Source organism: Balaenoptera ricei, chromosome 18 (assembly GCF_028023285.1).
Source record: "Balaenoptera ricei isolate mBalRic1 chromosome 18, mBalRic1.hap2, whole genome shotgun sequence".
NCBI classification, from domain to species: Eukaryota; Metazoa; Chordata; class Mammalia; order Artiodactyla; family Balaenopteridae; genus Balaenoptera; species Balaenoptera ricei.
The window spans coordinates 25,573,360-25,601,227 of NC_082656.1; the positions used below are offsets into that span (position 1 = coordinate 25,573,360).

At 33.9% G+C, this 27,868-nt stretch overlaps 1 protein-coding gene across 9 annotated transcripts in view; it reads right to left on the bottom strand.

The window, feature by feature from the left end:
* Window positions 1–27,868, bottom strand: part of NAA16 (N-alpha-acetyltransferase 16, NatA auxiliary subunit) — a 68,809-nt gene that overhangs the window by 23,853 nt on the left and 17,088 nt on the right. For 6 of the 9 annotated variants that reach the window (XR_009498653.1, XM_059902712.1, XM_059902710.1 and 3 more), the window contains 4 exons: window positions 25,290–25,409; window positions 22,420–22,515; window positions 16,753–16,859; window positions 1,860–1,932 (listed from right to left, as the gene is read on the bottom strand). Coding sequence is in view for 8 of the 9 variants with exons in the window: in XM_059902712.1 (XP_059758695.1) it covers window positions 1,860–1,932; window positions 16,753–16,859; window positions 22,420–22,515; window positions 25,290–25,409 (396 nt within the window). In the remaining variant the exon portion in view is untranslated. The remainder of the gene's footprint in view (window positions 1–1,859; window positions 1,933–16,752; window positions 16,860–22,419; window positions 22,516–25,289; window positions 25,410–27,868) is intronic. The other 3 variants (XM_059902711.1, XM_059902716.1, XM_059902713.1) reach the window with 3 other exon arrangements.

Below are 27,868 nucleotides of genomic sequence, written 5' to 3' on the forward strand. Positions count from 1 at the left end.
CCACTCTGTACCCTCAAGCTACAGAAAAGTAGATAAAGAAATACCAAGCTCTCAAAATGGATTTCAGAAGGGAAGACACACAGGTATAAAATGAGGTAGAAAGAGCAGAAAGGAGAATTTACCCATGCCACCTCAGAAAACACAGAAGGTCTCCTAGACTAGATGACCAAATGAAATGACAACAATGAAAACACACAGATTAGCATAAAATTAAAACACAAATAATAAACATAGGCAAAGAGCCAAGCATTTATCTTGCTCCTCTCATATAAACTATATTTCAGGGGAACCAAATATTTGATGAAGAAAAGTTCTTTGCTTGGGATTGACAATATATACACTAACATGTATAAAATAGATAACTAATAAAAAAAAAAACCTCTCTATAAGAATTCCAGCTAATAAATGCAGATGGAATGATGATTAGAATGATATAAGGGATGAAGGCAACGATTCTCAGTGGCTGCAAAAATCATTAGGTGAGTGGTCAATGAAGAAATTTTAATGGGCAGATTAGGCTGACAAACATCAAAACCCTGATCAATCTTAATATCACAAAAAGGGAGACAACCAGAATGTTTTCTGCCTTCAGATGTGATATAACAGGAAGTACAAAGTGTCACGTATGAAGTATTCACATGGAACCTGAATCTAATCAAGCCTGTAAATCTAGGGGAATTGCCTGGTAGTCCAGTGGTTAGGACTCCACGTTTCCACTGCAGGGGGCACAGGTTCAATCCCTGGTTGGGGAACTAAGAACTCACTTGCCACACGGCAAGGCCAAAAAAAAAAAAGTTGGTAAATCTAACTTGAACTCTGTAAGAAATATGGATGACAGCAAAATGTATTAAATGATACCACGAGAAAACAATCAGCCAAATTCAAAACATGGTATGTTCCACAAGACAAATGACCTTTTGACAACTTTTTTTTTTTTTTTTTAAAGGGAAAGGAGTGGACAGTACTGCTCAAGATTAAAAGAATATCAGAGACATAACAATCAAATGTAGTGTGGATCTTAGCTGGACCCATATTCGAATAAACCAGTTATACAATTTTTTAAATAATCGGGAAAATTTGCATGCAGACTGGGTGTTAGATACTGTGGTATGAGAGTTAATTTTGTGTAAGACAGCACTGTGGCTACATCTTGTGTTTAAGTGTTTTAAACAGTTAGAGATGCATACTAAGGTACTGACAGGGTAAACAGTATGTCTGCTTTAAAAACACTCCAGGAAAAAAAAGTCGACAGAAGATACTTCAAATAATACCGGGAAACACTGATAAAAGAAGGTAGGTGATGGGGACACGAGGGTTCATTATTTACTTCTGTGTCTGTTATTTTATTGTGAAATTTGTTTCAAACTAACAAGAACAAAAGGGCGATAACAAATAAAAGATGCAAGAAGAAACCAAAGTTACCATTTGCATGACTGAAAGCATTCTAGAGTGTTTTCTAAATAAAGCTGCCTTGATTTACATATGCCCCTACAAACAGAAAAACAAAGAACCAAATTATACAGGATTTAAAGTAATATAAGAGTAGAAAGAACAAAGAAGTAGGAATTCAGGAAAAATACATTTCAGCATAAACTGCTTGATCTTGGTCAAGCTGCTCAACCTCTCAATTCTGTTTATTCATATTAAAATGGAGTCAACTCCCCCCGACAAGATTAGGACATTTTTAATTACTTAAGATTGCAAGTGCTCTTCTCATTTCATTCACTAATTCAAAAACTATTTAGGGAACAGCTATCATGTAGCACATACATAATAAACATAAGATAATGTTAGTGTAAGTGACTAAAAATGGATTGAAATGAGTAACCAAATTTCAACTCAATCTAATTTAAACTTACCATAAGGGCTAAAAAAGTCACACGTTTTCAGAGAGGCTTCATAATTAGTAACAAGCTCCTGGATTATAGAAATCTGTTAAAGAAACATAGTTTTAAAATTAAAAAATATTTTATGATGATATTTTTATTCACTATGGATTAAATTAGATTTGTAAGCAATATACAGCTTATTCCAGAACAATAAATTAACTATAAATTGGGGTGTCTGCTTTTCCCCACTCCCTGTGTTGGGGGAAAATGAGAAAAACAGAAAACGTACTGCTCTCTTTATTAAGAGTAAAACAGAATCTCATTAATTTCTCATCTCAATAAATATCAAGTTTCAGGTTCTGATGGACAAATCATCACTAGTTACCACACACTCCTTTTTTTCTTTTTGGCCAAAGAACTCACCTGTATAATTTATTATTATTAACAATTTATTTGCCTTTTGCTTCCCATTGTTATAGGGTGAAGTTGTAAGCCATTATATATTCAGATTTTCTAAAATGTCACTCATTACAAAAAAGTCAAGTGAAATCATCTAAATTATACAGTGAGTTGATGGAAGAAGTTAAGTAAACTCCTAACAAGATGTTTAAACTACCTTTGTTTTTAGTGATCATTTTGATAGATTTTCATTCCAGTGCTGCACTTAGGTAGGACTGAAATATTATACACTACACTGTAAACATGCTATGCCCTGAAAGTGCAAAAGAAAAGTGACATGAATTAGAAGTGGCAGGGGAAAAACGTAGCTTCTATGCATGGTTTGCTTTAAATGTCTGTTGATGTTACCTGTTCAAAATGAGTTAGAAAATATAACCACCTTATTTGTGAACTTCAGAAAAACAAAGGTCAAAAGTGAAGAAAAACCATTAAAACTTATAATAGTATGTGACCAATACAGTATTATTTTAAAACTGTCCCACTGACAGCAGTCAAAAAAACAAAAAAGGTCAAATTAAAACACTTCTCAGGCTTACATGATATCTTTCTGACAAGAATGTTGCATTGTAGGGCATAATTCTCTTAGATAGAAGGGCAATAAGGAATAGGTGGGACAGTACACATTAAACGTGGGGGAAAATATGTAAGTAACATATAAAAAACAGAACATGAAAAGAATTTACACACATTATGACTTCACCAAAACATATATGTATAGATACACACTCATTGGAAATACGACCAAATGGATTAGGGTAGTAGAATATGAGGACACTCTTTTAAAACACAATAATGCTGTATTATTTTAATAAGATTTTTAAAACAAAGACTGTTTAAAAAGAATGGTTATTAAAATGTGAATAGACCTATAACTAGTAAGGAGATTGAACCAGAAATCAAAAACCTACCAGGGAACAAACATATGGATACCAAGGGGGGAAGGGGAAGTGGGATGAATTGGGAAACTGGGATTGACATATATACACTGCTATGTATAAAACAGATTAACTAATGAGAACCTACTGTATAGCACAGGGAACTCTACTCAATGCTCTGTGGTGACCAAAATGGGAAGGAAATCCAAAAAAGAGAGGATAATGTATACATATAGCTGATTCACTTCGCTGTACAGCAGAAACTAACACAACATTGTAAAGCAACTATACTCCAATAAAAATTAATTTAAAAAACAAACAAACAAAAAACCTACCAACAAAGAACAGCCCTAGACCCAATGGCTTCAATGGTGAATTCTACCCAACATTTAAAAAACTAATACCAAACTCTGCCAAAAAATCAAAAAGAAGGGAACACTTCCAAACTCATTCTGAGGCCAGCATTACTCTCATACCAAAGCCAGACAAGAACACCACAAGAAAACTACTGACCAACACCCCTGATGAATATGGATGCAAAATCCTCAACAAAATACTAGCAAACATGCCTCAGCAGCATATTAAAAGGATTATACACCATGACCAAGAGGAATTTATTCCTGGAATGCAAGGATGGTTTAACATAAAAATTGATCAATATAACTTGCCACATCAACAAAATGAAGGAAAAATACCCACATGATTATCTCAATTGTTGCAGAAAAAGTATGTGACAAAATTCACTACCATTTCCTTGTAAAAACATTCACCAAACTATGAATAGAAGGAAACTATCTCAATATAATGAATGCCAAATATGAAAAACCCACAATGAACATTATACTTAATGGTGAGAGACTGAAAACATTTCCACTATGATCAAGAACAAGGCAAGGATGCCTGCTTTCATCATATCTACTCATCACAGTACTGGAAGTTCTACTGCTGGAAGGCAAGAAAAAGAAATAAAATGTATTCAAATAGTAAAGAAAGAAAGAAAATTATCTCTGCAGATGATATGATCTTACTAGTAGAAAACCCTAATGATTTCACAAAAAAAACCTGTTAGAATAAATAAACTCAGCAAAGCAGCAAGATACAAAAAGTTAATACACAGAAATCAGCTGCACTTTTACACACATGAACAATCTGAAAAGGAAATTACTAAAGCGATTTCATTCACAACAGCATCAAAAAGAACAAAATACTTAGAAATTAACTTAACCAAGGAAATGAAAAACTTGTACAATGAAAACTATAAAACATTGCTGAAAAAAATTTAAGATGACACAAATAAATGGAAACACATCCCATATTCATGAATTGGAAAAATTAATATTATTAAAATATCAATACTACCCAAAGAGATCTATAAATTCAACATTATCTCCATCAAAATCCAAATGCCTTTTTTTTTTTTTTTGCAGAAATAGAAAAGCCCATCCTAAAATTAACATGGAATCTCAAAGAACCCCAAAGAGCTAAAACAATCTTAAAAAAGAACAAAACCAAGAGGACTCACTCCTGATTTCAAAACTTACTACAAAGTTACTGTAATCAAAACAGTGTGGTACTGGCTTAAAGAAAGATGTAGCGACTAATGGAATAGAACAGAGAGTCCAGAAATAAACCCTCGCATATGTGGTCAAATGATTTTTGACAAGGGTGTCAAGACCAATCACTGGAGAAACAGAAGTCTTTTCAACAAATGGTAATGGGAAAACTGGATATCTACATGCAAAAGAATGCAGGTGAACCCTTACCTAATACCATGCACAAAGATTAACTCAGAACGGATTAAGGACCTAAAATGTAAGACCTAAAACAATAAAACTCTTAAAAGAAAACATAGGACAAAAACTTCACAATATTAGATTTGGCAATGATTTCTTGGATATGACACCAAAGACACAGGTAACAAAAGAAAAAACTGACAAACTGGACTTCATGAAAATTTAAAAATTGGTACACCAAGATGCCATCCATAGAGTAAAAGGGCAACCCACAGAATGGCAGAAAATATTTGCAAATCATGTATCTGATAAGAGGTTAATATCCAAAATATATGGAGAACTAAAATTCAACAACAAAAATCCAATTCAAAAATGGTTGATAAAATACTTGAATAAACATTTCTCCAAAGATATACAAATAGCCAGTAAGCACATGAAAAGATCTGCAACATCACTAGTCATTAAGGAAATGCAAATCAAAACTACAATGAGATGCCACCTCACACCCAGGAGGATGACTACCTTAAAATAAAACAAAACAGAAAACAACTGTAGACAAGGATGTGAAAAAATTGCAACCCTTGTGCACTGCTGGTGGAAAATGGTACAGCTGCTGTGGAAAACAATATGGCAGTTCCTCAAAAAATAAAAAATACAACTACCAAATGATCCAGCAATTCCACTTCTGGCTGTATATCCAAAAGAACTGAAAGCAGATCTGTAAGAAATATTTGTACATCCATGTTCATATCATTGTTCATAATAGTCAAAACGTGGAAGCAACCCAAGTGTCTATGGACTGAAGAATGGATGAGCAAATGTGGTATAGACATACAATGGGATATTATTAAGCTTTGAAAAGGAAATTCTGAAATGTGCTACAACATGGACGAAACTTGAGGACATTACACTAAAGGAAATAACCTAGTCACAGAAAGACAATTACTGTATGATTGCACTTATATGAGCTACTTAGAGTTGTCAAAATCGTAAAGACATAAAGTATAATGGTTGTTGCCGGGGGCCAGAGGGAGGGAAAAACAGAAAGTTATTGTTTAACGGGTACAGAGTTTCAGTTATACAAGATGAAAAGAGTTATGGGGATGGATGGTGGTGATGGGTGCACAAAAATGTGAATGTAGTTAATACCACTAAACCGTACACTTAAAAATGGTCAACATGGTAAATCTTATGTTAAGTGTATTTTGCCTCAATAAAACAACAACAAAAAGGTGGTTCTGAAAGTGCAATCCTCAGACCATTAATATCATAAATGTCAGCATTAGCATCACCTGGTAGTTTGTTAGAGATGCAAATTTTTGACCAAACCCCAAATTTACAGAATCAGAAACTCTGAGTCTAGCAATGCTTTTAGTAAGCCGTCAGATAATTCTGATATACCCTAGAGTTTGAGAACTGATTTTTAAAAATGTTGCAATAAGACTATTACTACAAAGCAAAATAAAAACTAACAGGCACTTTTAGGGACTTGCCTGGTGGCGCAGTGGTTAAGAATCCGCCTCCCAATGCAGGGGACACAGGTTCGATCCCTGGTCCAGGAAGATCCCACATGCTGCGGAGCAACTAAGGCCGTGTGCCACAACTACTGAGCCTGCGCTCTACAGCCCGCGAGCCACAACTACTGAGCCTGTGTGCCACAACTACTGAAGCCCACACGCCTAGACCCCGTGCTCCGCAACAAGAGAAGCCACCGCTATGAGAAGCCCACGCACCGCAACGAAGAGTAGCCCCCGCTTGCTGCAACTAGAGAAAGCCTGTGCTCAGCAACGAAGACCCAACACAACCAAAAATAAATAAATATATATATATTTATTTATTTAAAAAAAAAGTAATAGGCATCTTTAACCCACCAGGATCAATCTCACTGAGAGTATGTGTAACTTAAAAAACGTTCAGGCTTAGAAATTCAGTACTCAATTTACAGAAGCAAATAGTTTTCCATGAACTTACATTGCCATCTACTGGCAGTTCTGGCAGTTACTAAAACCACAGCTAGAGCTTTAAATAAGGGTGTACCTTTCCATCTCTAGGGTGAAATAAATTTTTAAAATCAGTTTTAATCATTTTAAAAAGTACAACAAAATATATACTGAAGTTACACATAATTCTTCATCATAAAGGAGTGTAAAATACCACTGAATAAAATAGAATCTCCAGCTTCAGAACCTCAAAACAAGATTTAATTGAGGAAATAAATCAAGGTAATGGAAAGTTCACATGAAATGTCCTAAATAAAAAAACTGCAGAGAACACTGTCCTTCCTGGTTTATTAGGCATATTTATTGAATCTAAAAAATGTATATTATAGTCACTCACTCAGTAATTAAGTGAACAATTCAATTTTCCAAACTTGTCTATGAAAGTTAGTCTAAGGAGTTTTACTAAGGTATAAAGGACCCATTTTACTTCAAGTTTACTTACAATTTATATTTCAATAATACTGTATAACTGTATATTCAATTATATAATTGTATACTGTATAACTATATTCAATTATACAACATAACTGTATATTCAACTCCTTTCTTGCAAAACAACATGTAATGGCTATTCTTCTTGAAAATAGCTATCTGCCGCTGCCAGTTAAAATCAAGAAAGCCAATACACTTGCTAGGTATCTAAGATCACAATAAAACTTTAAGCCTCAAAATAGACAGCTTAAATTATACAGTCAAAATTTTTTATGAACTGAAAAAGTTTCCAAGTTCAACCACCTTCTCCTGATTTAAATATTTTCTTCTAACAGTTATAATTTGACCAGGATTGAAAAAGCTTTGTTTCTGCTAACAAAATCTAACCTGGGCAAATGTTGTGACTATTGTATATTTCCTAAATTACTGCCCTTATCCAGCTTTTCTTATGTATGAATTGAAAGAATTCTTTACTAACCTTAAAGACAAAGCCCTACAAACCACATCTGATACACAATTTTTCACAGTATAAATACAGATCCCACTTAAAATGTTACTGTAACATGAAAGGCACTGAAACTGTCTTTCGGATTTTTTTTTTTAACCCAAATTAGAAAACTAAGCACAATAGTTTATCAACAAGGACCAAAATTGTTGAATTAATTTATAATAAATGTACAATTAACAGTGACAATTTTGGTTCCAAAGGAGCTAGCTAGAGATAAGTTGTCCAAGAACTATGACACTAAAATGAAACTAGGTAACTTCTTGCAGAGATGAGGTGTGACCGGTGGGGATGGTGAGAGAACGACCAGTTCTTGAAAATCCTCTCTGAACCAAGCACTTTACAAACTTTATCATTTAATTAAAGAACACAGCAACTCCTTAAGTATTATCTTCCCCAACTTTATGATCCAGAAACAGATTCAGGTAGTTGCTCAAGCAAATGTGTGATGGAGTCAGTATTCCAAACCAGGCCTGATTCCAAAGCAATGCTCCTTTCCCTATACCAGTATTTCCCAAAGAGTGGTGCCCACGGTGGAACAAGAGATGATTACAGCTAATTCACCAACTGAAACTTTTTAAGTTAGATTTTAATTTTATGTGTTTTATAAAAACTATACTAGCACAAATCTGTAGTTTTTACGAAAAACAAAAAAAAGTAACCAAATTTACTGAAAAATATTTTTAAAATAACATTATAGGTGTTATGTAGATTTGGCAAAAATTGTGAAGTGGATTAATAAATGTCAGCAGACATTATACTGTACTGTGATACCTTCCTAGGTATAGGAATACCTAGGAAAAGTATTGGGTTGGCCAAAAAGTTTGTTCGGGTTTTTCTGTAAGATGTTATGGAAAAACCCAAAAGAACTTTCTGGCCAACCCAATACTTGCTTTTATTTTCTTCTCCCAAAATTTAACTGTTTTTAAACAAACAAAAAATGAATTCATGAACATCATTACAATTACCATTAACTGTTGATCAGCATGTCTGAAAAATACTAACTCTGATACTGTTACCGCTGCAAATAATGCCTTCTGGAATTTTTAAAGATAGAATTGTTATTGACTCATTTTTTTCCTTTCCGTGAGAAATCCAGGATTCTCACAAAGAAACATTCTTAATGTAGTCCTTCTATTACTTAGAGCATCTAAGAAAAAAAATTCCTTATATTGCCCTGAAATACAAATCAAACTCTTGCTTTCCTTGCCAATTACTCCCCTATATCACCTTCTGAAACACCTAGTTTTCCAAAAGTATATATGAAATGAAGCATTTTTAGAATCATTTTGCTTGACTATTAACTGTGAAGCCATTTTTACAATGATGTTTAGCTTCATTTTTTTTCCTAACTTACCTTCACAATTACAGTTAAGTAGTGAACAGATACAAAACTCAAATTTTATATCTGCCTGAGTTAATTAAAAATAAAGAAAGAACCAAAGATACCTTACAGATAATATATTCCAGGATCAAAATCTAGTTTACCCACCACCTCCACCAACAAATTATAGTTGTTTCCCACTAACAATGGCCAAACAATTTAGTACTTCCCGTAGAAATATTCCAATGAAGTTCATGATGATTCTCCTTCTTCACTGAACAGGCCAAGTTTTTTGTAACTCTTTGGGCCTACTGTCACCAGCTTCTAAAGGGCACACATACCTCTACACGTTCTTTAACTGAACGAGGATCTTGGAATATTTTCATAGTATGGGCAGATTTAACACAAAAAAATGTCCTCTGGGAAACAGCCTACCTTCCCTTCCTGTGTATGGACACCCATACACTTTTTGTTGAGACATCTATGCTTCATCCAGTCAGTCTCGTCAAGTACTCAATTTCCATGTTCTGACTCATATTCACTGCACCTGTGCACTGATGTCCAGCTTCAATGGAATCAAATGCACCTGTAACAACCCACGCAAACCCTGATGATTCACTGCCTTCACTCAACAGTCTGACACAGTGAATAGCTACAGATCAAAACTGCAAAGTACTTTCCATTATAGGTGAAAATGGAAGCCCAGAATTAATTTCCACCTCTTATTTAGGGTCATTCTGGTTTCTTTTAAAACACTAAAACAATATTTTTTAATGTATATACTGTAGCCTTGACAGTTGAACTAAAATTAAATAAAAACTGATTTTACTCAGTATCTTTCTGTGCAAATATAGATCTTTATCCTTAGAAAAAACATTTTTCTCATCGATTAAATCTGCAAAGTAAAAAACAAAAATACAGAACACTAAGCACATGTTAGGAAAAAAAAACTGGAAAAAGATGAGCAAATTAAACCTAAACCAGCATAAGTAAGGGTATAATAAAGGTCAGATTTGGGAACTAATAAAATGGAAAAGGGGGGTGGGGAAATCAACAAATCCAAAACTTGGCCTTCGGAAAAGACTGACAAAAGTGCCAAACCTTTAGCTAGGCTGACCAAGAAAAAAAGAAGACTCAAGTTATTAAAACTAAAAATGAAAGAAGAGACATTACTTACTACTGACTTGAAATAAAATGATTATAAAGGAATATGATGAACATATATGCCAATACTGGATAACTTAAATGGACAAATTTCTAGAAACACAAATTTCAGAAACCAAATAAGAAGAAATAGAAGATATAAATAAACCAATAACAAGTAAAGAGTTTCAACAGGTAATCAAAAACTACCCACAAAGAAAAGTCCAAGCCCAGATAGTTTCACTGGTAAATTCTACCAAATATTTAATACCAATACCAATCTTCACAAACTTTTCAAAAAAAAACAAAAAAACAAAAAACAGGAGAGAACACTTCCCGATTCATTATAAGGCCATTATTACCCTGATATCAAAACCAGACAAAGACATCACAAGAAAACTACAGTCCAGTATCTGTTAGAAATATAGATGCAAAAATCTTTAACAAAATACCAGCAAATTGAACCTAGCAACATATATAAAGAATTATACAGCACAACCGAGTGGGTTTTATCCCACTAATGCCAGGTTGTTTAACATCTGAAAATCAATTAATGTGATATACAATATCAACAGAATAAAAATAATAAACACATGATCATCTCAATAGACAAAGAAAAACCGTTTGACTCAATCCAACACCCTTTCACAATAAAAATGCTCAGCAAACTAGGAGTAGGAGGGAACTTCCTCAACATTATAACGGGCATATACAAAAAAAGCCATAGTTAACACAATATTTAATGGAGAAAGACTAGATGCTTTCCCACTGAGATCAAGAACAAAACAAAAATGTCAATTCTCATCATTTCTATTCAACATTGACTGGAGGTTCTAGACAGGGCAATTAGTCAAGAAAATGAATAAAAAGGATACAAACTGGAAAGGAAGAAATAAAACTTTCTATTTGCAGATGACAGAAATTCATTACACCAACTATAACAACTAATAAACAAGTTCATCAAGGTTACAGAATATAAGAACAATATACAAAAATCTACTGTATTTTATATACTAGCAATAAAAAAACCTGAAAATTAACTTTAAGAAAATAATTCCAATCCAAAGAACACAAAAACACTAATCCAAAAAGATAGATGCACACCTATGGTCACTGCAGGATTATTTACAATAGCCAAAATATGGAAACAACTTAGATGTCCATCAATGGATGAATGGATAAAGATGTGGTGTATATATACAGTGGACTATTTACTCAGCCATAATGAAGTCTTGCCATTTGCAACAACATGGATGGACCTCGACGGTATTATGCTAAGTGAAATAAATCAGACAGAGACAAATGTCACATGATTGCACTCATATGTGGAATCTTAAAAAAAATTTTAAAAAACAGATTAGTGGTTACCAGAGGGGAAGGCAGTTAGGGGGTGGGTGTGAAATGGGCGAAGGTGCGGCAGAGGGGTCAACTGTATGGTGATGGATGGTAAGTAGGCTTCTAGTGGTGAACAATTTATACTGTACACAGATGTCAAATTATAATTGGCCCTATATAAGTTTCAGGATGTACACCTGAAACTATATAATAAAAAAAAGAAAAGAAAATACTTCCATCTAGCATAGCATAAAAAAATAAAATACTTAGGAATAAATCTAACAAAAGATGTATAAGACTTATAAACTGAAAACTACAAAAAAAATTGTTGAAAGAAATTAAAAGACAATCTAAATAAATGGAAAATTTCCAATGTTCATAGACTGAAAGACTTAATAGTGTTAAGATGGAAATACTTCCCAAAGCGATCTACAGATTCAATGCAATCCCTATAAAATCCCAGCTGGCTTCTTTGTAGAAGCTGAAAAACTGATCCTAAAATTCAAATGGAAATAAAATAAATCCTTAATGGTCAAAAGAATATTAAAAAAAAAAAAAAAGTAGGAAGATTCACACTTCCTAATTTCAAAATTTACCCCAAAGCTACAGTAATCAAGACAGTGTGATACTAGCCTAAGGACAGACATACAGATCAGTGGAACAGAAATGAGAGTCCAGAAATGAACCCTCACATTTATGATCAATTTACTTTCAACAAGGCTGTCAAGACTTTCAATGGAAAAAAAAAAAAAACAAATGGTGCTGGGAAACTGGACAAACACATGCAAAAGAATGAAGCTGGGCTCCCACCTCACACCATATACAAAAATGAACGCAAAATGAATCAAAGACTTTAATGTAAGAACCAAAAGTATAAAACTCTTAGAAGTAAATATGTGTAAATCTTCATGACCCCGAATTTGGAAATTGGTTTCTTATATACAACACAAAAGCACAAGCAACACAAGGGAAAAAAGATAAAATGGGCTTCATCAAGACACTTTCAAGAAAGTGGAAAGACAATCCACAGAATGGTAGAAAATATTTTCAAATCATGTATCTGATAAGAAACCTGTACCTAGAATATATTTTTAAACTTACAACTAATAATGAAGAGACAAATAACCCAATTAAAAACTGGGCGAAGAACCTGAACTGACATTTCTCCAAGGAAGATATACAAATGGCCAACAAGCGCTTGAAATAATGCTCAAAATAATCAGTCATCAAGGAAATGCAAACGAAAACCACAAGGAGATACCACTTCACACCCACTAGGATGGCTATAATCAAATATCATATAATAACAAGTGGATTGTTGGTGAGGCTGTATTGCAATCAAAATCCTTATACACTGCTTGTGGGAATGTAAAATGGTGAAGGTACTTTGGAAAAGAGTCTGACAGTTTTTAAAAAGTTTAAACATGGGGCTTCCCTGGTGGCGCAGTGGTTGAGAATCTGCCTGCCAGTGCAGGGCACACGGGTTCGAGCCCTGGTCTGGGAGGATCCCACATGCCGCGGAGCAACTGGGCCCGTGAGCCACAATTACTGAGCCTGCGCGTCTGGAGCCCGTGCTCCGCAACAAGAGAGGCCGCGATAGTGAGAGGCCCTCGCACCGTGATGAAGAGTGGCCCCTGCTTGCCGCAACTAGAGAAAGCCCTCGCACAGAAACGAAGACCCAACACAGCCATAAATAAATAAATAAATAAATTTAAAAAAAAAAAAAAAAAAAAAGTTTAAACATGGAGTTACCATTTGACCTAGCAATTCCACTCCCGGGTATATGCACCCAAGAGAAATGAAAACATGTACATGCAAAAACTTGTACACAAATGTTCACAGCATTATTCATACCAAAAGGTACAAACAACCAAAATGTCCATCAACTGATAGATAAAATGTAGTATAGCCATACAACTGGACATTATTTGGACATAAAAGGGGATGAAGTACTCATGCTACCACATAGGTGAAAATATTTATGCTAAGTATAAGAAGCTAGAGAAAAAAAGGCCACATATTGTTTGATTCTGTTTGTATGAAATATTCAGAATAGGCAAATCCATAAACAGAAAGAAGACTAGTGGCTGCCTGATTGGGGGAGTGTGGCGGGCAGATATGAATGGGGTTTCTTTTTCGGGTGATGAAAATTTTCTAAAATTACCGTGGTGATGGTTGCAAAACTCTGAATATACTAAAAATCAGTGAATTTGTAAACTTCAAATAGGTCAATTTTATTGTATGTGAACTGCATCTCAATAAAGCTATTAACAGAACAACAAAGATACTGGGGGTAAGCTGCTGACGTCTAAGTGGTAGAGGCCAAGGACACTGCCAAATATCCTGTGACGCACAGGACAGCCCCTAGAATAACGCAGCCCAACACGTTGGTGACGCGGTTCTTTGCTGTGGGGGGCTGTCCTGTGCACTGAAGAGTGTTCAGCAGCGTCCCTGGGCTCCACCCACATTAGGTATCAGTAGCACACCCACCACGCTGACAACCACAACATCTCCAGACATTGCAGAATGTCCCCTGGGGGACAAAATTCCCTCCCCCGCCCCACCTTGAGAAGCACTGCTCAAGAGGAAGAGGACTTTCCAAACTGTTTCTAAAACAATAGGTGAACTTCCACAATAGAAATAAAGATCAGTAAATCTGGTTACATTAAATTTTGGCTTCTTTATGTTTAAAAAAAAAATCTCATTAGAAAAGCAAACGTAAGAAAAGAAAATATTTAACACTGCCTAATGCTGGTGAGGGCACAGTGAACCTTTCACACACTTTGGTAGTGGCAATACAAATTGATGTTTACAAGAATAACAAAATGTTCATACCTTTTACCCATTCATTTATTCTGAGAATTTATGAGACAAAAAATCCTAAGTAAAGCTATGTGTACAAAGATATACTTTTTTAACTGCAAAAACTTTGAAAATCAAAGTTCAATTGGAGGTATGATTTTGATAAAAGACTATGCTGTCATTAAAAAGAAGATATTGAAGACTACATAACACATTAAGTGCTTGTGAAATTGCTGGGGGGAAAAAACCAAAATATTTATGGTCAAAATTCACAATTTAAAATGCTGGAGACATTTTTTAAATACTTTTTGACACTTGTACTATATCCTAAGCTAACTTCAAAAGATAATTTTATTTCCATGGTACCTGACATGCAGTATTCTTTAAGACTTGGAAGTTTACGAAACTATAATTGTTTATCGGCCTTAACTCTTTGAAATCCTTCGAGAGCTAAAATGCAGCCCTTAGCTAAAAACAGGACTCACTGCGGATTAGAAATATGCAAATTTTAAAATGCCCTCTTGAGTAATCACAAATATGTGACCAAAATGATTTGAGAAGGATTTCCCATACTTGTACATTTTTTCTCACTATACTAAGTTCTGACAACTTAAACTCAATTTTCTGCAGTTTAATTCAATTCTCAAAAACACATGGTAAACATTCCTGTTGCGTGCTCAAAAATTAACACTAAAGAGATGTCAAAGGTTCCCATATAGATGAATGCATTCTCACTGCCTTCTTTAAAAACACAATTTCCAAGCTTTAAAAAATAAAATACCAACAAATGCTTAACACCTTTAAGATGGTAATTTTCGATCAATATTGGAGGGATTTTTTTTTTTTTAAGTCTATGCCTCTTATGAAAACTGAGAAAGCCAGTGAAAGCCCAGTGATAGCTTAAGAGGAACAAATTCTGTAAGGAATTCTGTAAGGAACAAATTCTGTCTTCAGTACTTGCTGTAAGACAGTGTTACAAAAGCACTACTCTATTCTCATTCACATACATGTTCTTTATTATTTCCGACATTTTATCTCATCTTTCTTCTCTGTCACCCTTGCCTAAATGAGTAAGAGAAGAATTTTGGCAAATGCTAATTTAAATAACCTACAAAAATTACTGGTAGGCACTGCTACATGTTTTCATATGAATCAATCACTATCAAAAAAAATCAACAGAAAAAAATCAATTGCAGAAAAAAATCGATAGCAGTACCATTGCAATCAAATAAAGCATACTACAGACATTAAATAATTGTAAGTTTTGTTTGTTTGTTTGTTTTAATGTAAATGACACTTTTTACTATTCGGGTACTATAGGTCTCTTTCCCGAAGTGGGGATCTGCCCAATTGGCAAGGAGACTGGGTGCACCAATGGTAGGAACAGAGTACAGAAGTTCTGTTAGCCATCCTCAGCCACTCCCCTCTAGATATTATCAGTTGTCCCTTTTAGTTTATGAAACCTGCTGCCAAAGGAAGAAAGTGTCAATCAGTTATACCTAACACTGACTTTTTTCAATATTTTATTATTCACAATTATTACTAATTTACAAATAATTATGGGTCAAAACTAAATAAACATGAAGTGAAATAGGTTTAACTAAAAATATTTTAGCATTTCTAATAAAATCTTTTCCTTATCCACTAGTAACTTTCAAAAACTGATCACAGAAAAGAACACAAGATTTTAGACCTTAATAAATAAGAAGCAATGCTTGGAAATAGAAGTATAACTTATTTTCTATTAACTTTTAATTTTCTAATTATCTCTCTAATATAAAACCAAGTCTATTTCCTAATTTAAAAAAGCATAAAGTGATTCTCTTCATTCGAAAACTAGTTAAAACTACATTAAAATGTAGCCTATTAGTTAAAACTAACAGCACCAAATGGCATTTTACTGTTGCAGTAACAATTTTCCATGCTCTAACTTTAAAAGCAAACATAACAAATTTAAAAATCCACAGTCATACCATAAAATAATAGATAATTAATCATGAAATAGTTAAATATAGACCTCTGGTGACAATAGGTCAAACTTAAAATCCCACTAGACAAGTATACCCATTAAAAACAACAACGTTTATTTTAGTGCTTTTATAAACCCTTTACTCGGTAAATTTCAGATTGACATTTCCTTTGATACTACTTATAGTACATGCATAAAATTTCAGTTCATCTATTATTAGATTAAGGTGCACACCATTACTAGAATAGAGAAAATGATTGAATCATAGCATATTATTTACATGGAAATCTTTCTATAATAATTAAGTTAGTAAAAAGACTACAATTGAATAAAGACCAAATTTTACCTTTTCTGTATTGTAATATAAAGATTTCAAAGTAGTAAACAAGGGTGGGCAGCCTTTACTGAAGTTAACCCTCAGGAACTTATCCATTAGTTCTCTAAATTTTTCACCTAGAAACAAAAGTGTACTTTGTTATACTTCGACTGATGCAAACAGTTTACAAAATTATTTCATAAATAAAAATAAAACTCCTTCAGAAACAATGATTCCCCTATCCAATGTTTAAACCCCAAAAGTCAGTCAGCATTATCTGTTACCGCCAAAAAGCATAACAACAAATATCTCGGTTCGGTTGGCAAGTGTATTTTCCCTAGATGTAGATTCAAAATATCTTCAAGGAACACTTCAAAAGATAGGTAAACAAAATGACTGTGCAGCGTTGAGGAAAAGTAACCTACTATCTATTCTGAATACAGTCCCCATAGGAAGTACCTTTCCTAACCTCACTGACCAGCAGAGGCTCAATCCTACTATCTCAATCCTACATCTCAGAAGGCACTCTGCAAACTGTATAAGGATTCTACTGTAACCAGCACTATATTTAAGTAGCAGTCAAAATATCTTTTTAAACACTAACACGGTATGTACAAATGTTTTCCGAATCAACTAGTGATTTACTTCAACAGTCATTCATTCCACAATCATCTAATCAAGCACCTACTATGTGCCAGGCATTGTTCCAGGTATCCAGGATATAGCCGTGATTAAAGCAAAAAAATTTTTTTTAATTCTGCCCTCATGGAAATTATTAACATTCTAGTGGGTGAGACAGACAATAAGTAAAATAACATCCATAAGACATCAGACAGAGCCCTGAGGCATGCTAACATTAGAATTAAATAAATACCCTATTTGTAACATCAAGTAAATAAATCTCCTGTTATTGCTAAACCCTTACCAAAAAGTTTCAGCGTCACTTTTTAAAAGCAGAAAAAATTGAAAAAAATTAATTTTAAATACAAAAGCTCTAACTTTTTGACAATAAGGGTTAATATGTAAGGACATGGATTTGCCCACTCAAAAGAAAAAAAAAAGATACATATATGTCATGAATGTTTTAAGCTAAAGTAAGACTACTGAAATGACCTTTCTTAAGGTTTCTTTATGTATCACATATTACCAAAATACTCAACAACCCAACTGGTTATTTTTATTTGTTGTGACTGACACTACTGAACAAAACATGCATACCCAACATATTACAGATGTCATAAAAATTAAGAGGAGAAATTTAAATATTGAGTGAAAATTTTATCTAATATTTGTTACCTCAACTTACTACGAAGACTGTTTTCAGATGATCTCTAATCTTTATAACAGAGTAAGTGCTGGAAAGATTTGATCTCTAAAACTATTTTTGAATTTTAAGGAAGTAATCATGTATATTCAACCCAGAGTGGTATTTTGTGTTCCTTCGGTATACTCTGTATATAATCTTTTGAAAATCACAGATTATCAAGACTGCACAAAATTTCACTCTGGGTTAAATATACATCATTACTTCCTTAAAAATCAAAAAGTTTCAGAGATCAAATCTTTCCAGCACTTCCTCTGATATAAAGCAAAAGTTAACAGTATTGTGGCAGGCAGTCAGGGATGTTGTTGCTTACTTCGTGTGTGACACTGTCCACTAAAAACCTCAATTTCTCCACTGTAAGATGCCGGTAACACCACCAGCCTCAAGAGTACTCTTTCATGACTCACACAAGATGAAAAGTATATAGCATAAGCACACAGTAACCACTCAATAAATGTTGTCTATCATTTACACCTTGACATCTGACAGCTATTGTATTTCTATAGTTAAGTTGCCACATTTGCTATCATCTACTGAGAAAACATGCATTTTACCTTCATGTCAGAGGCTACTCTGAACTCCTCTTCAACTTTCTCAATCTATTCAGATCATACTGGCAATTTTACTTAAAAGACAATGTACTCAGCTCTCAAGTATCCACTACATTGAAAGCCTCTTCTCCCATTAAACTTTTATTTCAACTGTGCAGCTAGCTATGATAAAGAATGAGGAAGGTCTTATATACTGATATAGGACTGAACTCCAGATACAGAGTTAAGTGAAAAGGAAAACAAGGTGCAGAACAATCTATGTTACTTTTGTACAAAAGGGGGAGGAAAAAGGAAAACTATACATAAACCCTCAAACACATACTTTTGCTTGTATATGCACAATGTATTTCTGGAAGAGTTAAACCATCTACTAGTAACAGTGGCTGTCTCTGGGGAAGTAAACTTGGTGGCCAGAGGACAGAGACACAGAAAAGATTTTTCAGTTAAAACCTGTTTTGCACCCTTTTATTCAGAACTGTATGAATGCACTGTCTAAACCAGAAGGCTACCCAGCTACTCAACTGCTTAGTCACACACTATATCCCAAAATTACTTACTATTTACCCATCTCAAAATTTTTTTCTTTACATATAAGAAAAACTGTTTCACAAAAATAAATAACCTCCCTTCTTCCTAACTATTTTAAAATAATTCTTTAGTACCCCTATAGTCTTTCCTTTAGGGGGGAAAAAAAAAGCTATCAATCATTATGTGCCTGACTCAGCCATAAAAAGGAACGAAATTGGGTCATTTGTAGAGACATGGATGGATCTAGAGACTATCCTACAGAGTGAAGTAAGTCAGAAAGGAAAAAACAAATATCGTATATTAATGCATATATGTGGAACCTAGAAAAATGGTACAGATGAACCGGTCTGCAGGGCAGAAATAGAGACACAGATGTAGAGAACAAACATATGGACACCAAGGGGGGAAGTGGGGAGGGGCTGGTGGTGGTGGGATGAACTGGGAGATTGGGATTAACATATATACACTAATATGTATAAAATGCATAACTGATAAGAACCTGCTGTATAAAAAACTAAATAAAATTCTAAAATTTAAAAAAAAATCATTATGTGCCTGTTTAGCACTGCAGCTTGTAAAACAAGTTATCTGACTACAGAGATGCTATGCTAATTCTGCACTAAATGTAGTACAGATTCACATAAAAATTGATATCCCAAAACCCACCACTGAAATAATGAACATAAACAGCAAGATCAGACTGTATCTGATAACCTGGGAATTTACTCTAAATAATGGTGCATGTTCTCACTACAAAAAAGAAATGATAATCATGTGACCTAATGGAGGTGTTAGCTAACACTACAGTGATAATAATATTGGAATATATAAATGTATCAATCAATACACCGTACACCTTAAAATTAAACATTGTATGTCAACTATATCTCAATAAAAAATAAAAACAATCCAATGAAACAAAAATAAAATAGGAGCAAAATGTGATTAGCATTCTCATTTAATACTCTGGGTTATCTCCTTCCCTCTTTCTCCCTCCTTGGCCAGTGAAGACTAATAGATCACGATGAATTAAACTAGTTATTTTTAAAATTACTGTTTTCACAGCACTTAATATTTCAGGCTGTTGCAGAATCTCCCCAGGACTTTGGCTGTTCACTAATCTGTAGGTAATAAACCTTTTTATCTAAAAACCAGTAAGCCTTTTTCAAAACTTGCATTCTCAAATTCCATCATGTTTCTTGAAAAAGATCTTATTGCCTTTGATAATGCTAAGATACCTTTCTTATTACACATAAAAATATTTCTAAACAGGCAAAAAAACTTCATGAAGTATTCAGCTGTTGCAAAGGTACAATTAAGTAGTTGCACAATTTTATATATGGTCCCCAGAGCTTTGTAAATACATGTATGTTAGAACCTCAAATGATGCTGACCTTGAAGCCCAAGCCATCAAGACCCCTCAACTGAGGCCTAGCTTGTAAAAAGATCCTTTTAGCATTTCAAAGACAATGTCCTAGAGGGTCCAGAATGATTCCACTTTAACCTAAATCACACTTCACATTCAACAACTGGCTCCAGGTTATCTTTCAGTAACAATATACTTCCTACCTTATACACAAAAGGCCACCTATGGTATGATTCTAATTATACAAAATGTCCAAAACCAGCAAGTCCACAGGTACAGAAAGTTAGGTTAGTGGTTGCCTGGTTCAGGGGTTGGGGGCTGGGAGTGACTGCTAATGGACATGAGTTTTCTTTTTGGAGTGACGAAAATTTCCTGAAACCTGGGAGTGATGATGGTTGTGCAACTCCCTGAGCACATTAAAACACGGAGTTGCACACTTTAAAAACTGAATTTTATGGTATGTGAGTTATATTTCAACAGGCTGTTATTTTTTTTAAAAAGGAGATACAGAAATGTGAGCTCGAGCATCTTCCAGAAAACGCTTTTACTAGGGAAATGCTCCTCTCTGCACAGTACATCCCACTTTGGAAATTCACAACACATATACTGAAAGTTCTAGGAAGTCCTGCAGAAGCCTGATTGTTGTGTTTAACCAAAAGTTTCCCAAACTCATGTGACTGAAGAACATCTCAGTACACAGGCGTCCTCCCCACCAAGCCTATTAACATCCACTGGGACTTAATGTTCCCTGGAAAACATTAGGAAATCTGCCCACTTCCCAAAGCCGAAACAAAACAGGGAGGATCAGAATACTATTCATCATTTACATAAATGAAAGGCACTATTTATTTATTTTTAAATAAATTTGTATCTACTGTCTAATCCAATACACTTCTAAGAGGTATTTCATGTATTTTTAAAGTCAGTCAAATAAAAAGCTTTTAATTTCCATTAATCTTTTGATAAAAAGAAAATAACACAATTACTTAAACAAATATTTCCATTGTAAATGAGAATTCATTAGAAAATATACTCCCCCCCTCGCCCCATGCCTAGAATAGAGATTTTTAAGTTATACTAGCATTCTAGGGTCTGACTTGTATCAAAAGACATGCCAAAAGTCCCAATAAATAATTCATAATATATAGCACTTACAACTAAAAATAAAAGATGACTTTAAGAAAAAGGCACAATTTTGCATAAAATCATCAACAAAGTCATTAACTGAAGAGCTAATATACTCTTTACTTCCTATAAGCTCAATAGCAAATGAGTTCAACTACATGCTACAACTCAGGTCAAGGTCATGAATATACTATTGTTCAAACAGAAGCAAATCATAGAATACATACCACAGTGATCCAATTTACATAAAGTACAAATGCAGGGTTTCGTTTTTATTTCTAGGGATACAAAATACATGGAGCTCTACAAAAACAATAGCATGATAAAAGGCAAATTTCAAGAATGCAATCAACTCTGAGGAGAGAGGGCCTTGCACAGCATTGGTGATATTCTTTAACACTGTGGTGGGCACAAAGAGCTCACAACTCTTTCTTTGAATTTATGTCCTAAAAGGAAGATCTAGAATGTCAAAACTTCTACCACTTAAATCACAATACCTCGCATATAATTTGTCATCAATTCTAAGGAATTTAATTTACCTTCTAAATACGCTGTTTACTTTTTAAAGTCACATAAGAAAAACAATGTTATATAAATAACTTCTGACACTTAAAACCAACATAAAGCTAACAACGTAAATACTCTTAACAACATATGCATAACAAATAAATAACTGATCTCGCCCACCCCCGAGACTGGTGTAGATGTAAACTCTATTCCAGAAACAAGCTTTTAAAATGTGAATGGTGTTGAGTAATTTCAACAAGTAATTATTAGTGTTACAAAAGATATCCTAATATTACCTGGGACAAGATTCAAAGGTAATCTTCTAGGTGAAATTGCTCTGGGGTGCTGCTTACTAATTTCTTCATAAATTTGAAGCCTCTCTTCTAAAGTGCCTATTATCAGTAAATATGCGTCAGATTCAAAGCATCAAAACTTTTATCTATGATAAAATGCTAATAAACTTTAAAAATTATGTTATAAATTAAAAATCACATTATCAGTATTAAAGCTGCTCTCAATTTTTGTAGAATGACATTAAAAACTCTGTGGCAATGAAATAATCACTAAATCACCATTTTAAACCCAAAGTCCAGAGAAAACCAAAATTTCACCACAACAGAGTCTACATCCAACTCTAATCATATACACACAAGACAGACTCAAGATACACTGCACTTCTCTGATATTCCTGCATGCACAACCCACGAAAAAGAAAATGTTCCTTATAACGTATCTTACATAAATCCTCTACCCCAATATAACCCACATAAACCCAACAAAAGTCTATAACGCCTATTAATAGGCTTAAAGAAGCAATAGTTTTAGGGTCATGAATGCAATATTTTAAAAGATGAACTAAGTTGCTAAGGAGATTTGACACTTAAAATCTTCAATGAAACTCTATTACAAAGAACTCCATTAGTTCATATCCCTGTCCAGATACCAAAAAAAAGAACCCCATTAGAACAGACTTTTAAAGTGGCAATTACTTCTCCCAAAGATTATGATATAAAATATACTTCTAAAAGAAAGTTGTATCTTCCCTGTCAAGACCAACCTAATTTTATAGTACTAAATACAGAATCTATATGTAAACTACAGTAACAATCTGCAGAATCGGATCTGGGTCTAGTCTATTATTCTAAAATAATATCCTGCATAAGTTACAAAGAGAGATCACATGCATTATTTTACATAAGCAATAAGATAATTTACAGCAGAATTTTTAAGAAAAAGCAAACCCATTTTTAAACTATAAGGTTCTAGGTGGATTTTAATTCAGACCACAGAAATATAATTATTATAAAAATAACCCTTGGTGCTAGCAATCAAGCCACAGTAAATGTAGTGTTCAGTATCAAGATTATAAACACAGCACTTTAAAAAGTAAAGTCCAATTTTGTTTAGACTCCTTCCTTCCCCCAATAATACATTCTGGAACTCCAATGTGGTTTAATTTTAAAAACTGGGATATGTGAAAAATTATTTTCACGTTCTGTTAATGATTTGGAGACTTCATGAAATATTAAGGACCCTTATACTAAAATTTACAAGAAGCCTATTGCATATTTTTAAAAAGCAGTTCTCATATTTACACCTAATCTTAGAGAATGAAACAAACTATGAGTATAAAAAACATTTTCCCACTACCAGATAAAACAAGTCTTATAAATGTAGTTACACTGAGACAAAAACCAAACCATTTCAATGCCCCATTTGAAGTCACAAGTTGGAGCTCCAGAACCTACCATGGGGGAGAAAAGGTCCTAAGGAACCTAAAAAACGAATTCGTTTTATAATCAATATATTTTATAGTAAGCATGGATCCTGATATATGGAACATATTACATTCATTTTACTAAAGCAGTTAAGGGATTAACATGCCAGTAACTGGTAGTTTAAAGAAAAATCAGTTATCTCACATTTCCAACCTGCAGACACATGACTTTTGTCCTGTTTTTTTTTTTTTAAAGACAGACTATTGATCTAATCAATATTTTAATTTTCATTATTTTCTTAAAAACAATTATTTAAGGAACTTTAATAATTTGTGATATTAAATTTTAAATACACACAGAAAACCTGGATTCATGTATACAAGTGATTAAGATACAACAAATAAATTTTTCTCATAGCTCTTCCTACTATTAATGAATATGGGTAGCTACCTACTTACCATACTTTTTAAATTTAAAAATTCTGCTGTTTCAACACCTTCAAGTTTCATAATTATTTCATATTAGTTTCATAATTATTTCAGCCATATACTTACTTACCCATGACTAAATATGATTTTAGCAATATTAACTGCTCCTAAAGATATTTAATTATGAGAATATTAGGGAAAATTTAGAATAATATTCTAGATTTCTGAAAAGAGTCAAGGTTATCAAATTTCAAAAGAAGATGTATACAATTTATTCTACACAAATTAGCCTAGTTTGAAAGTAAAAGAATTGTTTTTATGCTGATGCTATATACAACATACTCTCAGCAACATTTCTTTGGCCCGATTCTTATTCTTAGAGATTGACACTAACAGTCCTCTTATTCTTTAAAAATACTAAACAATTATGACATTTCCCAGAAGAGGAATGCCTATTTTCTTCCCCACCACTCTAGTTAGTGTAAATTAGTAACATTTTAATGGATCAAGAAACCTAAAATAATCTGTAAGCATTTATCACTTAAATATAAAAATATCTGAATTCATTTTCACTCCCATGTTTAACCTGTAATTTTCCTAAATGGAAACATGAATGCTAAAACTAAAAATATGCATTCTCAAATATTCTTACAACTTTATATTTTACTATACTTCAAACACTAGCTAAGGGCTTCCCTGGTGGCACAGTGGTTGAGAATCTGCCTGCCAATGCAGGGGACACGGGTTTGAGCCCTGGTCCGGGAAGATCCCACATGCCGCGGAGCAACTAAGCCCGTGCGCCACAACTACTAAGCCTGCACTCTAGAGCCCATGAGCCACAACTACTGAAGCCCGCACGCCTAGAGTCTGTGCTCCGCAACAAAAGAAGCCCCTGCTCACCACAACTAGAGAAAAAGCCCACGCGCAGCAATGAAGACCCAACACAGCCAAAAATAAATTAATTAATTAAAAAAAAAAAAACACTAGCTAAGAGAAGGTAGGAGAAAAATTATTACATACTAAGTTGTAGAGCTTTTTCCAAGCCTTCATAATAACACCAATTTTCTGCATTCCGATCAATCAAGTTTTTGAATACTTCGCTCGCTTCTTTTAATCGTCCCAATTTCAACAGCATTTCCCCTAAAATTAAGTTTAAATGTCACATTCATTTTGCTTAAACATTAAATACCTTTCTAATCCCAGAGATTTCACTAAGCATTATTAGTATAATAGATGTTTATGAAAGACAACTGTACGGTGCTTCCCTTTAGGGCTTGTTGCAGTTTAAATAACTAAACATAGATTAATTCACAGCTTGTCTTCAGAAATGAACCTTCATTTACACATTCTATTATACTAACATTCATTTTCGGCTCCCTCCCACACCATATATATGATATTAACTTGTTAGTAAAAAATCTTTGTATTATGCACATTTTTGTACACCCTTTAAAGTAACTAAAGTTACCTTATATATAGATTGGTAAATAATTCTAAGGAAATATCCCTGCCTTCCTACTGCAAGATTTTTAATGTACTTTTCCTAATCAATTCTTATGTTAAACAATTCTCCATTCAATTCTCTTACTGTCCTTTCCAGGTCACTAAAACTGGAGAAGTTTAACTCACAAAACAATAACACTAAATACTACTTCACAGCAAGAAACTACACAAACCATGTTTACATGTGGGTCACCTCTAAGACTCAATTTCTTTTACTAAGCCATACAAATTGAAAGTGGGTATGGGAAATGAGAATCTAAATTTCTCAGATAGGGACTTCCCTGGCGGTCCAGTGGTTAAGACTCCATACTTCCACTGCAGGGAGCGCGGGTTCAATCCCTTGTGGGGGAACTAAGATCCTGCAAGCCGCACGGCGCAGCCAAAATAAATAAATAACGAACTTCTCAGATAAAATGGAAAGCGCACCTAATCAAGATAAAAGGCAGAATCTCAAAAAATATATCTCAACTTTCTATCCCTAAGCTTTCCCATTCCCTACAGAATCTGTTTCAAACAACCCTTTGAAATGTCTTCAGTCATACATACTATCTCAGCGTCCATCATCATCATATTACAGTAATTATTATATATATCATTTTACTATTTATTTTATTATATTGTATATTACTCAAGCTCTACAGTAAGACCAACAAGGTGTAACTACCAGTTTTACCACTTTCTAGCTCTATGACTTTGAATAACTTACAAAACTTCCAATTTCCATTTCCTTACCTGCAAAATATCAACTACATCAGTCTGTTTTTATGATAATCAACTGAAATAATGTACTTAAAATGGTCAGCACACTACTTGGTACAGAGTGAACACACATAAACATTTACTAGTTAAAACCATAAACAGTACGTTAAACTATACTTGAATTCAAAAAATAATAAAAGGAGAAAAAAAGAACTATGATCGTGCCCCATTCCTCCACAAGAGTAGAGGATAGCAGTTAAAAGGACTCATGAAAAGACATGAAAGAACCTTAAATGCATATTGCTAAGTGAAAGAAGCCAATCTAAAAAGGCTACATACTGTATGCCTCCACCTCTAATACATTCTGTAAAAAGCACAACTATGGAGACAGTAAAAGGATTACTGGTTGCCAAGGGTTGGGGGTAAGGAGAAACAGGCAGAGCAGAGGATTTTTAGGGCAGTGAAACTACTCTGTATGATACTACAATGGTAGTACGTAAAATGTCATCATACATTTTTTAAAACCTAGAGGGTATACAACACCAAGAGTGAACCCAAATGTAAACTACAGGCTTGGGGGGAGGGGGGGTGCGGGTAGGAGGAATTGTGCATGCGCAGGGACAGAGGGTATATAGATCTTTGTACCTTCCACTCAGTTTTGCTGTGAACCTAGAACTGCTCTAAAAAATAAAGTCTATTTAAATTAAAAAAAAAAAAAAAAGGAAAGGCTCTGAAGTCAGAAAGATATTTTTAGAAATTAACTCTACCTCCTGAAAGGCTGGGGGCAACTTGGGCAAGTCCTTAACCTCTCTTAGTTTCTTCAAATATAAAAAGGGACAATAAGTAATACCCATGTTAGAGGTGCTAAAAAATTAAGTGAAATTAAGCAGTTTAAGCAATTACCATACTGTGAAACACAGAAGAGTAAATAAACCTTAGCTAGTATTTTTAAGCTTTAGAAGTCCTGCAACTACATGAGATTTTAGTTTTAAACTAATTATTTATTTAGATGGACATTCTATTTAATACGGTGTTGCTCAGGAAATGGGTAATTGATGAGCAAAGCTATGTATAAAAAAGAAAATTTGTTTGACTTTGTTGAAAAACATTCTTAACAAACTATTTCTCAGAATCCTGTCTTCTTAATTAGCCCATAATGAAAATAAATGAATCTTGCTTTCATGAGGATCCCAAGTGTCATTTACTCTTCTCATTTTACTATATATGGAGATAAATACTGGGGGAGGGGGTTGAATATGAAGGCAGTATAACATACTGCTTAAGAAAATGGAATCTGGAGTCAAAATCCCTGCACCCAAATCCAGCACTACCCAGATTACTTAGCTGGGTGACTCTGGGCAAGTCACTTACCTCTCTGTTCCTCAGTTCCTGATCTC